This window comes from Antedon bifida, chromosome 9 (assembly GCF_963402885.1).
Source record: "Antedon bifida chromosome 9, ecAntBifi1.1, whole genome shotgun sequence".
Lineage (NCBI taxonomy): Eukaryota > Metazoa > Echinodermata > Crinoidea > Comatulida > Antedonidae > Antedon > Antedon bifida.
This window is the reverse complement of record NC_136234.1, coordinates 902,601-918,332: the sequence shown is the minus strand read 5'-3', so window position 1 is coordinate 918,332 and position 15,732 is coordinate 902,601. Positions and strand designations below refer to the sequence as shown.

General features: G+C 33.5%; 2 protein-coding genes across 2 annotated transcripts in view; one reads left to right on the top strand and one right to left on the bottom strand.

The window, feature by feature from the left end:
- The window catches only part of LOC144852099 (transmembrane protein 179B-like), a 58,887-nt gene that overhangs the window by 39,045 nt on the left and 4,110 nt on the right, over positions 1-15,732 (top strand). The window lies entirely within an intron of this gene.
- LOC144852098 (organic solute transporter subunit alpha-like) lies at positions 1,866-5,594 on the bottom strand. Its single transcript, XM_078709806.1, has 7 exons — positions 5,086-5,594; positions 4,323-4,483; positions 3,921-3,994; positions 3,632-3,790; positions 3,258-3,366; positions 2,822-3,074; positions 1,866-2,535 (listed from the first exon to the last, which is right to left on the bottom strand). Exons 1-7 carry the CDS (start codon positions 5,138-5,140, stop codon positions 2,210-2,212), a joined length of 1,137 nt encoding a protein of 378 aa, XP_078565932.1. The 5' UTR covers positions 5,141-5,594; the 3' UTR covers positions 1,866-2,209.

Genomic DNA, 15,732 nt, shown 5'->3' with positions numbered 1-15,732 from the left:
ATTCGCCCACTTTTCGATCGATTGTGAGGCCAAAACAAATGGAAGACTCCTAACTTTTCAGCGAAAATACCGGGTTTTCCCCAATTTGTATCAACGGAGTCTGGCAAAAATAGAAAGACAATTAATGCAGCAACTATACAACGTCAGGCTAGGTATATAGCTAGCGTACGATGTTCGTACGTTACCGATGTTTACCAGCTAGGCCTACAAAACTAAGCCTACCTAGGCTAGGCCTAAGACCGTCCACGAGAGGTCGATCGCCGCGAGCTACTTAGGTAGTGCATTGTTTCTCACTTTTTATCATAATTTACCATAAAACGTACATTTAAGACAAGGAATGACATGGTTTAATGTTTTTAAAGTAATATATATGTATTATTTTCCAAAAAACGTCCAAAATTGCAGGGAAGGGGTCTTTAACTTCTTTCAGTATTTTAAAATTATTAATATAATGTAAATATTATAAAATTGTAATATATTAGTGTTTTTTCTTCAATTCAGTGTTTGTAATTTGCATATTTTTGTTGATGTAATAATTGATTATAGAATTTAGAATTCTATGTTGATACTTAATGTTACTGCCATCAAGTAAAATATAATATATTTGTATCATGTTCATCTTATACTGCGTATCAGTGTGTTTTTTAAAGGTATTTATGCATTTCGTGCGTTTCATAATTGATTGGTTATCGGCGTGCCATACACACTTTATATCTCACAAATCGTACGTTGGTGGCGTTGTAGATTTTTCCGCAACTCCCCAAGTTCCTCATTTCTATTTGGTGCACTAACTGTTTGTTAGCCAGTGCGCAATAATCATTTTAATTCGACCGACTACAAAATAGAAGTGTGCTTTATGGACGGAATTTATTAAAATACAGTATATAGAAACTCAAAAATAATTTTAATTCTAAACTTTAAACAAAGATGTTGCTGCAACAAAACAAAACTTAAAATTAACATTAGGCTCTCAATTACAGGTAACATATAACATATTATTCCATTTTTTCTAAAAGTATGTTAATACCAAACTGCGAAACACATGTAATAATCTAATTAGCATATTAAAATCAGTAGGGCTATATAATTGGCAGTAAAAAACCCTAGTACATCTGCATTCGAAATTACCAAAACGTATTACTGTATATGTGACGTCATTATCAAAATTGCATAAAATAAAATCAGTATGCTATTAATATATTAGCAGTTACTTAAATATATTATCAGTTACTTAAATAAAATTAACTGTATTGTAAGTTGTTTTTTTTAAATACCGTAACAAATAAATTAAATGCTGTACATGATTAAGTCATTATTAAAGTATTTTAATTGCATATCTCAAAAGGTCGTAAAAAGTAGCTGTGCGCTTGGGTACGGAATTCAGTAGCTATTCAATAGAAAAAGCACCATTTGTAGTGGTAATAGATGGTAATGACATCATAAAGTGGAAAAAAGATATTTCTATCATGTGCGTTGTGACATGTAGGCCTAGACTATATCCAGGCGTTCTTACTAAGCTAGTCCTTTTCATTTAGCCGTAAGCTTAGTCTCCATGGGATAGTATCCTCCGTTTTAGATTTGTTAAATATTTGAGGAATTATGGGTACCTACGTCATCATTTACCTCTATGATGCTATTCTAAAACGCTTAACTTACAAATACAAAGCGAGGAACGTTAGGTGAGTAACCCTGTCAATATATTACTAATTTTAAATCAAATGTTTTCCTGCATGCACTGATCAAGTTTGTTTTATCAGAGAATGGGTATTTACATTCTCAAAAATACGAAACTTACTCGACTCCGACCATAGAGAAATAAGTTAAGCTTCAGATACCGAAAGCTGGAAGTAAACAAAGAGATCGGAATGAAAGCAGGTGCCGAATTCAGGCCAGTTAGGCTACTTTAACTAAAATGTAGTAGCTGTGCCCGACAAAAACTTAATTCATAGAAAGCTATGACGCAGCCGAGCTGCTTTAGATATTTGTAAACTATTTTACAGTTTCACCTTTAAGGATCATAAACATCTCTTGAATGGTTTAGTTAGGACTTAGACCAGTTAAACGTCGCTTAAGCTAACTATATACAGCTGCGCCCGACACAAACATTAGCCTACAGCATTTGTTTATTTAAACATTTTCGTCTTAGTGGGCTACTTTAAGACGCGGTACATTGGTAATATTATAGCAAGCTATATGTAGCTTCTTATTTTTAAACATTTACAGTTTCCCCGCCGTTAAGGATCGTAAACATGCCTTGCTGGTTTAGGAGGTTCTCCTTATCTTCTGGTGAGGTTGCCTCGTCCGTCTGCTGCCCGTTAATATGACTGATGATCTTTATACCGTTGACGTCATCAGTTGTATCATTCTTGAAGCCACAGTTTGGACAAGAGTCTGGAAAGTGTTTCTGTGCGTTCAACATAATTTTGTTTTTCACTTGTTGAAGGCTTTCTTCATTCCCGATTCGCGTTCGGAAATACACTCGGGCCATGATGAAGAAAAAGAACATCTCCGTGATAATTAACATGTCATTTACGTCTGTGTAAATAAAAAAATTAACAGTTAGATGGTTGTTTGGTTTGTCAGTCGTTCTCCAGTCTCGACAGTCATCGTTATCGACAGTAGTCGTTGGCAATCGGGTTTGTCGATAATAGCATAGCTTCCGTTCGTTTTGGCAAAGTTCGGACAGTACGGTAGTTTCGGGATGACGGTACAAAGAAGACGGTAAAACGGTCACGTCCTATAAATTACAGTATATTTCGTCTACAATTTAGAAACGAAAGCTCGTCATTATAGTTGTTCATGATTAATCGGATAAACTTACAATTTGCTCTTGTCTGTGACTTGAACGGTGGTGTACACGGAATGACGTCAATGAGAACCAAGAGCGCCAAAAAGATCGTCTGCCCATTTGTCAAGATCAAGGCAATCTGGATGGCTAGAAACTTTGGAGTGATTCTGAAATCCTTCAGAGGTTCCCGTGACGCCCTGAAGATCATGACGATGCCGTATATAGCGATGAACGTAGAAGAGAAGGAGATGAGTTGAATGTACAGAAACGCCTCGTCAAACGCCAACTAAAATAAAATGTTAGAATAATTATCAATAAAACAATTCTCAAAACTGAATAGGCATATAGTTTATAAAGTTAGAAGTGCATTCGGTATTTGTATTTAATTTTAGAGAGAACAGTATGTATGTAATGTAGATAAATTATCTTCATATATTTTTTTTTTATCCAAGAAGATGATACACCCTACCTTTGGTCTGTAAGACCCATTCGCCCACAAGACGGACGCAACAAACAGCGCGATAGGTCGTACAAATGCAACTTGTAACACCAACCGCTTTACCCATCGTAGGTTCTTTCTAGAAAATGAACAAACAAATAGGAATACAGTAATTAGTACTCATTTTCAAAACTTTCGAGTACTAGTGTAATATGGAACGCCGTTGCTGCCTTCTTCGAGTAAGGAGTGAATAATTTCGAGTTAACGCCATCGACTTAAATTGTGAACTTTGCATAGGCCAGTTATTGTCTTTAAAACCATGTGACTGATCGATTTATTAATAACTATCTAAACCCGATATTGATTAACTGAATAATTTATAAACATTTATAATCTATACTCACTCGTTGACATCCATCTTTGGTAGGCAGGGGCAGCAACACGTGAGAGGGGGACTTGCTAGCGGTAGCTTTTGATCTTTTAAAACCTCTATTACGTACATCTTTCCGCCGTAAAAGTCGAAAACCAACATCAGAAATTGGAACATCGCCACTGAAAAGAAACTATGCAAAGGAAAATAACAGTAAGCAAAAGTGACATTATAGTCTGTGTAAACTCTTCAGTTTTAAAGTCCCGAACGGCGCCCCGTACTTTTGTGAGGGAAAGAGACGTTTAAAATGAGTGCGTACTTACATAGAGCCTGTAAAACTGCACAGCAAATGAGCCGCTGGAACGTACAGAGCAATTAGTGAGGTACCAGACAAAACCTAAACAAAGTTAATTGGCCATGTTAGTATTTATGTTTCAAATTTCTTGTCTAACATTTAGTCATGGGGGTGCCTTATAGAGAATACATACTTAATTACTCCGAGATTTTGGTAATGACTGGATTCGAAAGTCGAACACTAATTATATCAAAGATAATTATTTAGATAAAGTGAGTAGGCCTATTGGTGATACCTAAACAATACAATGGTATAGGTATAATTTAAAATACATTATATTTACTAAACGGTGTACTGGCAGACATTTCAATGTTTGCCTTTTGAAAACAAATTTTAATTTACTAATTATTATTAATAATGTAAAACTTACAGGATAAATTCCCAGAATACAAAGTAGACGAACTCTGCGTCGACTACTTGCTATCTTTTGATTAATATACATACTGGACTCCAAGTACAGGAACATAGTTGTAAATGACATTAATGTTAAGGTTATTAATGTCAATAATGACCCTGTATCATTAGCAAATTCTAAAAAAAAAACATACAAATATTAATGTACACACTAAATAGCATTGGTTAGTTATTGTCACTTTGAACTTTGTGACTTGGAATAAAATATAAATGAACGGTTATTTTATAATGATTGAGAATATTTGTACTGCATTTATAATTTGAGTAAATACGTTATTTATCTTGCATCGTGCCAGTTCGTTTTATATATATAATAATTCATAACATAGATTCCATTTTTTCAGCACGGTCAAATTTACGATATCCACCTCTGGGCAAATGTCTTGTCGGGTTGCCACGACAACAAAGGTCATTGCTAATGGTACGATAATTTTTGTCGAATTTCTACCATATTTTTTCAATGCATGTTTTTGTGTGAATTAATTCTCTGGACAATTTTTACCATTTCCGTTTTTAAATTCCTGTACCTACATCATCTAATCGGCATTACTAAATTATCCTCCATTATGGTGTCAATATGGCATTCCATAAAACAGACAATAATAGGCCCATCATTATTGTAATGACTTTTTTATAATATCCAATCGGGCGTATTATATTCATATAAACATAGGCCTATATTATATTATCCAATCTAATCATTATGATATTGAACGTACCTTTAAACATCTCTGAGGTAGTTGGATCTCCTCCGCTACAGTTATCATCAGCCATTTTGTTTCCTGCTTCTTTTTCAATAGTATAACTAGAATTACCGTGTCTTCTTTCCACAACCACCGACTAACTTTGTAAGAACTTTATCAAGCCTGAAATTGCACACACGGATAAGTTAGTAGATAGACTCAAGACTCACTCGGTTAGGCCGTTAAAGATAAATAATACACGTTCACAGTCGATGAGGAATACTTTAACCCGTGTTAGTACTCAAATGAAAGTCGTGGTAACAATGCTACCAATTTTATACGATCGTCGAAGGCCACAAAATACCCCACGGGACTGGGACATACGACACCAATATGAAGCGTAGTTTATTGCTTAACCTGTCAACAGATTCTCAAATTTACAACGTAAGGAGATGAATTGTACATCGTTCTAACTTTTGACCAATCCAGGATTTCTATTTGACAAATAAAAAAATTATTATAAACGGAAACAGCTCCGAATGAAGAGCGTGTTTATTTTGATATCAAATGATTTGACGTGTTTCTCGGTGGTTGTTATGACAACGACCACTTATTGAAAACATGTTGCTTATTGGATTGGTAACCCTATTGAACGTCACAATGTCACTCGATGTGGGAACAAGTTGAACACCAAATTATTGTTGATTATAAAAAGTTATATGGAATAAACCCTTTTCTTCTTATTTATTTTTTGCAATAGGCCTATATCTGTCTGACTGGCGTCCTTTCCCTCGAAAGTAACTGTATTTAATATATAACCAAGTTTTGTTACATAATTTATAGCAACAGTTAAAATTGATGTTCGATATCTCTTGATGTGTTCGATATTCAATCACCTACGTAGGCCTACGGTAATTGTCTTTACTATATAAAATTCTTTTTAAATTGCTATGATATTAAGATAAAAATCTTACCGTATCAAAAACACAGTTTTTCTGATAGAACGTTGAGCAGCTTTTATGCCTTTTTCAATGTATAATGGTAAACTTATCAAGAATGCTGAGTGACTAAACTTTAAAATATAAAAATAAACAAATTGTTTTAAAGACTGATGAATGATGGAAGTCTTTGCAAAGTTTACTCAGAGTAAATCTCACTGGTCAGCTTGTATGCCATCTGAAGGAGATCGTGGCCCTTTATTCAATAGGCTCTATTTTAAACTGTTATGTATATTCTTCATATTTGTATTCAGAGACTGGTTCGATGGCGCCTCATAATATTAAGATTGTTCTCTTGTGAAAAGACGGTACAGTGCCTATTATATATTTATTGTGCATCTGTGTTTGCTTTGAATACATTTAATAACACTCATCAATCATAAACTGATTTCAAGAGGGTCTGCGAAAAACCCGATCCCCAAAAATATAAAACAAGACGCAATTGCAACATGAACTTAATGTTGGACGCAACGCAAGGGCGTAAGCGCGCCGCGTGTAATTTGACCAATCATAACGCGATATATCATCATCCAAACTGATTGGCCAACAACTCAACTCACTCGCGTTTTATGTATTTCCATGGATATACTGTTAACTAATGAGTAATCCTACTTTATACGGTATCTGATTTAATAATTGAAATATGCGTAAACGCTCGCGGAAAAATAGGTAGGCTACTATTCCCTTTTGACGGTATGTTAATATTTGGTTAGAGTTGTTATGAGATAACATAAACTTTGGGTGGCTGTTAAAACCCAATTATACGTTGTAAACTTCTTGACAGATTGATCGAAGGGTGTATTGAAACAGTATTGCACCCGATTCGTAATACGGTTTTTTTTTTATTCGTTACCGTTCTTGATCGATTATGAGGCCCATCTGATAACATAAACTTTGAGCGGCAGTGTTAAACCCCAATTATACGTTGTAAACCTCTTGGCAGTGTTTGATGTCGAAGGGTGTATTGAAACACCGATTCGTAATACGGTTTTTTTTTATTCGTTACCGTTCTTGATCGATTATGAGGCCCATCTGATAACATAAACTTTGAGCGGCAGTGTTAAACCCCAATTATACGTTGTAAACCTCTTGGCAGTGTTTGATGTCGAAGGGTGTATTGAAACACCGATTCGTAATACGGTTTTTTTTTATTCGTTACCGTTCTTGATTGATTAGGGGATTTGTTGCGAGATAATAAACGTTGGACGATTGTTAAAACCCAATTATACGTTGTAAACCTCTTGAAAGTCACTTTGATGCCGAAAGGCACAGCATTAAAACGATACGGAATAAGGTATCCTTTACCGTTCTTCAAGTTCATAGGCCTACACGATTGTAACCAATTTCAGAACTGAACTACGAAAACCTTCACGTCCCCTCCTCCACAATATTTGCGTCACCATGCTATTCGGTTTCAGACATTTGAAAAAACCATAAAGTAATTTATTATCTGTGTCGTTATGATTCTCTAATGTCTTGAATGCAATATAATCATCACGTAGACATACTTCACAATGCCTACATCTCGTAACATTTGCCACATAAACCCGTTGCCTTTTTATGGTCTATTTATTTATTCAAACTCAGAATGTGCTTTTTTATTTTCAACAGGTTGTACAAATCGAGTAAAAGAGCATTAGTGCGCGGTAGAAACAGTAACATATACATTATCTAATACTTTACCCCCAGATGTATAAGTCAGATAGACACACATTGCTGTCATTTCGCTACTACAGGTTTAATAGTATACATCGTGTTAAAGTCATTGAATAGAGATAACCTTATACCCGGTTGTCACTTAAATTGTTCAGCATCCTAGGAAAGTTCCGTGATACAGCAACATATATTCGTCATATGTTACCTTTAGATTTTTAGGTATCACTATCAATAGAGCTGTGGTGAACGAAGTCTACATAAGTCAATAAATTGTAGTATACTAACGACGGACGGACGAGCAGGCTGCGATATTTCTTTTCGTACTTAAGTTGGGGACCCCTCATGAAAAACGTCACAACATGAATATTAGTCATATATCAATAAGAATTGACCAAACTACAATTCACTAATGCAAACTTGTTACTTTATAGTGAGAGAGTAATGATCTAGAGGGTTAGGTTAAGTTACATTTAGGAAGTACTGTAGTTGTCTTTCACAGTCAGTCCTCAACTTATGTAAGAACAAAAAATCGCGACGGTAGAAGACAAAACAATGAAATGAATAATAATTATTAATAATTGACATAAATCTAATCAAAAGAACGAATGTTGAACCAATGCGTAGGCCTAAGACGAATAATTTATTTACTAATTAGCGAGTTTAATAATATTGGGTTTTATTGTTTTAAGCTTGTTTAATTTCAACTCATTTTCTATCCGGATAGCCTTATTTGGTATTCGAAAAAGAATATGAATGATTAAAATGAAATTGTTAAAAAAACGTTTACTTACTTTAAAACAACCGTTCTGATCGGCAATCCTACTAAGAGTGACATTAAACAGATCGTCATTCATTTGTTTGGAGTCTTTATATTGCAATCATAAATTGTGATTGATATCATCCTGTAAAATTATTTTATTATAATTTCTTATAAATGTTTCGTGAGTTTAAATCAAACACAATTACCACTTCAAAGGCCGTTCCCTCGACCGAATAGACAGGCGACACCGAAAGGGTGTGTCTGGTGTTGGTAGACGGGTAACTGAGTACAGCGGCAACTTCTTCATTTTGCTAATCGCTTTACATTGCAATTAACAAACAATCATATAAATAATGAAACCTGATAAGAGAAAGGTATGTCTTATACCTTATCTCCATTATATTGTTCCTATTCATGTTTATGACATTGTAAATTAATTGTATCCTTTGTTCGTTTTAGGGTAGGCCTAATTTAGCGTGGAATGGTATACGCGAGCTATATTTGAAAATCAAATATTGCCTCGAACAATTACAGTCACAGAATTGTTATCAAGAGGACATATTTGGGACCCCTCAAAGTGTTCCCTTAATAGAGGTATCTCATGAGAGGTTGTCGTCCCTCATTCGTTTCACAGAAAAGGCTATTATATGCCTATGGCGTTAACAAAAAACAGAAAAGTAATAAACATAAAACAACTTACCGTAGAGATTAGTCCTTCATGCATCATTGGTGGAAAGGTCATCATTTCCATTTATTATATCATGCATATAAATGTATAAAATGGTGTTGCTCTCTGAGACACAATTAAAAAACAAAAACATCTCATACAACAACATGATTCGATTGGATAAAATGGAGAAAAGGCCCCTTAAAAAATTATATATTGGCACTTAATTAACGCACTATAGTTTTTATCATTATCATAATTCTTAGACATCAGTAATGTAAATGTGTAAACACTCTAATACCCTGGTAGTAAAATAAACCGTATTTTGGAACATTACAAAATATATAAATGATTCAATTTCGTCAGTACTTTTTGAACATTACTTTGAATAAAATTACTGTAACCATAGACAAATAAAAAACACATTGTTTGACTTATTGTTGCAGCTCCGGTTATAAGCGCCGTGCTGGTATGCTGATGAGTTATATGACGTCATTACAAAACGCCCTTCTATAAAATTTATTACCGTGCCATTTCGTAATAATGTTAGTAGTAGAGGAATTTATTGTTCTCACTTTTGAAGTGTAAACTTTCAGTTATAGGTAAGGCATACCCCCTCTTCCATCTTCTTCTAAGACTCGAGGCTGAGTTGTCTATGATATGGTACTGTTATTAAAGATAACTATATTGGTGTTTTAATATGCCATTTTAATTGATATTCACTTTGACCAAAAATGGGATACAAAAAAATTATTAACTTTATTAAAACTTCAAAATGGCCTATAAAAGTCTGATTTTGATACTAACTTTTCATGTTTTTCGCGCCGGGGCTTTAGCCAGCTATATCCCCAGAGGACTACTCATTCAGAAGCTATATCTACGGCTGACATTTTTGATATTTTGTAAACTCGACTAATTGATAGGTCCAAGCTGCTGGACCCAAACAACGTCTGGGAAAAGAGAGCCTATGAGGGCTCACGGTTGAACGATTTTGGATTCTCGCCCTTTAATTGGTTGACTTGTCCAACACGGGAAAAATATGTATTGAAATTCTTTGAATATTAGGTTAAATAAACACTCTTTTTTACTTAATAAACATGTAATATCATATTTGATTGAATTTTACAATGTTGATATACAAAATATATTACTAAAAACCGTCATTTTTAAAGTTCATACAATTGCCTACTTAGATTTTCATAATTCTTTCTTTATTTTAATATTGATACAAAATATCAACAGGCAATGTATGCTATTAACTTTTAATGTTGCATCGTTATCCCTAGCTAGGTAGTAGGCCTAGGCCTATATACATGTGAGCCGGGTCAAATTAGGGAGTAATTAATGCTCCTACCATGGACCTATAAATTAAATGCTCCTACCCTGGAATATGTAGGCCTACATATTGTAGTTTAGTTTATGATTATATTTTTGTTCTATACAGTAGGCCAGACTATATTTACACAAAATGTTTACTACTGATTGTTAAACAAAAATAATTGTTTGTTTGTTTTTTTAAGAAATTATTTCTTGTTTACATCGTTAACTAAGCCTATTACGTTTTATAATGTAACAGGATCCTTTGCCTGAATTATGACAAAAACTATATATCGCCCTCAAACCGTTAACAACTTTGTTTAACTGCAGAGGGCGTCAGTTATCATTTCGACTATTCAACAAACACAATAGTAACGTTATATTTTCCTAAAATAATAAATTCCTCATCCTCGTCTAAATTTGTAATACTACTAAATTATTTAATGTATGTAAAATTTTCTATTATACAATATTCTAATACAAATATTGTATTAATGTCAAGTTTTTTTTTAAAACCCGTTTAAGTAAATTAGTGCCGATTTATTTAATAATAATTTTATTGCAGCTACACCTTTACAACAGTGGCATACATTCATACACGGTGCGTTCTTAAAATAAATATATAGACAAGCAGATACAAAATCAATACAACAAACAAATAAAAAATAATTATTATTTAATAATAGCTGATCACATTTCTATAGGCCTAAATATGGTACTAGTATAGTACAGTATTCATATTATTTCGAAAGAGCGAAAATGGCGCGACGTATAGGGGTATATCACCCCTGACAACGGTCGATACACTTTAGGATGTCGATAACAGGGTTATAAAACTAATTGATAAGAACCATAAATGAAATCATAAGGGAAAGCGAAAGGGTTTACCCAATACAATCACGTTTACATATATACATTGTATTTTTTAGACAATGGGCCAGTAATCAGTAATATTATACCAGGGAAGAGTTAATTTAACTTTTCCCTGATTATACATAAAACTAAATGTGGCCTATAAGCACATTTAATTAGTGACTGAAACCGTTTAAAAAAAAATGTAAACTTTAATTTTGTTTAAATATAGTCATTATCAAGGAGTTATTATAGTATAGACCTCTATACACCTGCTCAGTTAGGCATAATGTTACTTTCAAAACTCATATCTTACACCAAGGAGAAGAGTGAAATGTTCCTGCTCATACTAAAAACAACTTGTTGATCAACAACAAACATCCCGTCCTTGAGATTGATTGGCCATTATCTGCTTTAAAACATCCCCCAACGGCAACATTTTAACAAACCGGAAATAATTCCAATGGGACACTTGTATTTTCCGATTTCTAAAATATAAGAATCAAGAGATAAATGTAGCAAATACGATAGCTTAATAATGTTCCGCATTCACTAGGCCCAATAGTTTAAAAAAGGCAAAGAATAGGATGAATGCAATTCAAACACTTGTGTATTAACAGACGATCGCCGCCTATTCAAAGCGCCAGTTAAGCTGCCTATTTTCACACTTTCTTTAAATGTTCTTAATGTGGCTCTTTTGTTTATTTTAAATCAGATATGGTCGGATTTGTGCGCCATTTTCACAGATTATCTGTTTTGGACCGCTAATCAAACTCGCCAGCCTACAATCTGTAAGAGGCGCTTAACGTGCCGCAAGCTACACTTTTAGCACATGATAAACTAATTGTAATAAATATAGGCCTATAGTTGTTTGAATTGAATTGAATTTAAATACAGTAATTGTATATATATAAATGGTATTGCACTAATGAAGGGCTAGTGTTGCCCGAAAGCTCTGCTAACTTTTCTGGTTGTTTTATTTTATCATTTTGATTTAGCTTTTCGCTTCTTTTTTTTTGTATCTCCATTGAGATCCAGCCACTGATACCCACAGCATTGTCATTTTTTCAGTAATTTGCCTTTGGATTTATATAAATGGTATTACAATCACGGTTATCCAGACACGGTGTGTTGGTATTTTGTTCATAAACCATAGGAAAATACATACTGACAAAATTGAAAATTAATATTATTATCTTATTTCCTCGTATCATTTGTTTATTCATTAACAACAGTTTTTTAGTGTTATGAAACATGTTAGCCAAACTCACGTATATTTATGGTGTACTTATGTCTCATGCTGTTCTGTTGCGCAATATTGGACTTATGCAAATTGTTTGCTCTCACTTCTCCAGAGTCCATTGTTACTGAAACAAAATTATTTCACCTAAGCAAATATTTTATTGTAGATCCATATTATAAAACAAATTTTCAATTTAATGTTCTCATTTTTTTTCCTCCACTCAATATATTGTTGGAGAAACGAATTAAATTATTTCTCCTATAAATAATATTGTTGTTAAAAAAATAATAATAATGTTTTGTTTTATCATGTGTTCAAACACCATCATGTTTGCTTAAATACATAAAGTTTAATTCAAGTAATGCAGTAAATTATAGAACACCGTAAATGTTTCTTTAAAAGTTTTAAATATCGTAAAATAGTAAAGCTACAACAAAAACACAACAAAAACAACAACAAAAACACAAAAGCTGCACATTGTGTCGTTCCTGTTATCATCCGGCATTACGGTAGTCAGTCAAAACTTTCGTAGTATTTTTTGGCAGCTAAATTTTAAATGATTTACTGTAATTTATTGTTAACGTTTTCTCTGGTGCATTACCGAATTTCGTCATCTGTGAAATGGGGGAGTATTATTCACACCGCTTTGCGATAATCCGCCGTCCACCAGTACCGCACACAGACCGGAGGCAGGATAGATAACGAACATAATATATTGGGCAAATTAACACATTAGCAATAAACAATTAAAACATCAAGGCGGCAAGATAAGTATTCAAAGTCTTGAGTTAAGTTTATGTATTTTATAATCAGTACAATTTAAATTCAGTGAAAATGACAAATTTTATTGAGACAAAAGTACAAATCGATAGGCCTATATAATATATATATATATTTGTTTTTAGATCATAAGCCTATGTCTACATGATTTAAACTCAATGCTTGGAAATGAATGTTATGTTACTTTTGAACTGTGAGTTTAATCGATAAGTTACTGGTAAAAGTAATATATATTTCGTTGCTCTCACTTTAAAACAATGTTTGTCAAGTCAACACTGTAGGCCTATAACCAACATTTCTTTATTTTTACGAATTAGACAAATAACATTTCGTGTATCTTGTATTATTATATGAACTATAGGACCGTAATTATGTATTTTGAATGACACTTAAAGTGGTTCAGTAGAGTACATTAACATTCAATATAATAAAAATAATTTAAAGACAACTAACAAAGTAATTTACATTAGTATATATTTGAATTACCACAAGCACCGTACCCCTCCCCACCCCCTCTCAACCAATGTAAAACAGATAGAATGATCTCCCCGCTGAAATATCCCCTTCCTGTCAGTCAATGCTTATTTCAGCAGGGGAGATATTGACACTCAATACCCCTCACGATGCAAAGCAAAGCCCTAATTGGTAAATGTTTGTTGTTAGTGTCGAGTACACAAAGAACGATCAAAATGTACTTTACTTTACTAGTAAAAATAGGTATACAAACACATGTAATTTGACTAATATGCTAATCTGTTGAATTTGCATTGAATTTCTAAATCAGGAATTTATTTTTTGTATCAAATATTTATCATCTGGATTAATGCATGGATTAAAACGACTTCTATTTGGAGACCTGCAAATGACAGACGGGGGATTAAGTCAGTTTCAGACGATATGATTTTGGTAGTTTGATTTTAGGCTCTGGAAAGCCTAATCCTGTTATCACCAGCATGGTCTCAGATGGTACTCTTATCGGTATGCAAGTGATTTAATGCAATAAAGTTCACCGGCCTAGAAAACTAGTAAGTGTAATATTGAAAGAACAAAAAGGAAAAACAACAGTAATTTGTATAGAATTTGTGCACTATCACGTTTAATATTTAATGATTATTGTTCAGTTGGTTCATGTTTTACAATTAATGTTAAAGTGTGGGTGTGTGTGTGGTAAGTAAGGTAACACATATACGGTGGTGATTTAAGTTTAAATTGCCGAATAAGTCGAAGTCGCAATGCGTCACCCCTCCGCTCCATGTAACGGCCAGCCATACCTTTGTAGACATACATAGTCCGACATGACATTGGTATCTAGCCTAGTAACATTATATGAATTTATAGTAGTGATTTTACTGTAGTATATTATAATATTCTAGTATAATGCCTTTCTTCACTATTAAACCAATGGATTCAATCAATGTACATGGAGATTTACCTCCATGTTTTGTGAGGTCCAATAGGCCTATAGTAATTGGTATGCCTCAACAAAGGCCAATTTGGCACAAACGAGTGGTAACGCCACGCAGAAAATAAACTAATAGGCCTATAGAATCTATATGTAATTTCTTATGAATGATACCAAACGCGGAGTTTGGCCGCCCAGGATAGATATATACGTTACCGCTCGTCTCTGTGTAAATTGGCCTTTAACGGGATTCTATAAAAAAAAAAACAGATAGAGACCACTGTCTTGACGTGATTCTGGCGTCATAATAATAATTTCTGGTTTTGAAATAGCACTAAAGAACATAGTCATAAGTGCATATATTCTAATGAGTGAATAATAATTGAATATTGTCGCCGCAGTTTGTGGCTAATTTGCACATAAAGCTATCACTTTGAAATAAAATGAGCGTGAGTAACAATATCGATTGTCACTAATAGGCGGTAATTCGACACCAAAATCAGACTATCTAACGTTTCGCTAATGACATGTGTTATCATACAATTTTATAGGCATATATAGGTTGATTCATTCCTTGTAATTTTATTTTTTTCCCTTTTAAAGGCCTAATGATAGTTTTAAATGTATTTATGAAATAATTTTTGGGATTAATTTTATGTAATTGAGAGTTTGTGAGTTAGGAATTGAAGATTGTAGCCTTCTTGCAACAGATAGTCATGAAGTCAACGTACGATTGATCCTATGTGTAAATGTTTAAACGTATATCGAATTTAAACAAAGCTAAAAATTAGCTATCATAATCGTTTTATCTTAAATATTTCGATAGGCCTGCGTTAAAGGATGTATTTTTATTGCATTGCATAATTAGATATATTTTTGTAATTGGAAATTTAAAATTGTAGAAAATAGTATGTTGATTATGACTGCGAACTTAACTATATTAGTCTGAATGTGATTAAGTTAAGTTTGCCAATATATTCAACAACATTCGAACGATGTAAGCAATAC

Bases quoted from the DNA above. Each gene is read 5' to 3' on its own strand.
- LOC144852098 (XM_078709806.1), bottom strand. From the start codon at position 5,140: ATGGCTGATGATAACTGTAGCGGAGGAGATCCAACTACCTCAGAGATG. The intron at 4,484-5,085 runs GTACGTTCAATA...TTTTTTTTTTAG, and splicing joins TACCTCAGAGATGTTTAAAG to AATTTGCTAATGATACAGGG. The intron at 3,791-3,920 runs GTAAGTACGCAC...TCCTTTGCATAG, and splicing joins TGCAGTTTTACAGGCTCTAT to TTTCTTTTCAGTGGCGATGT.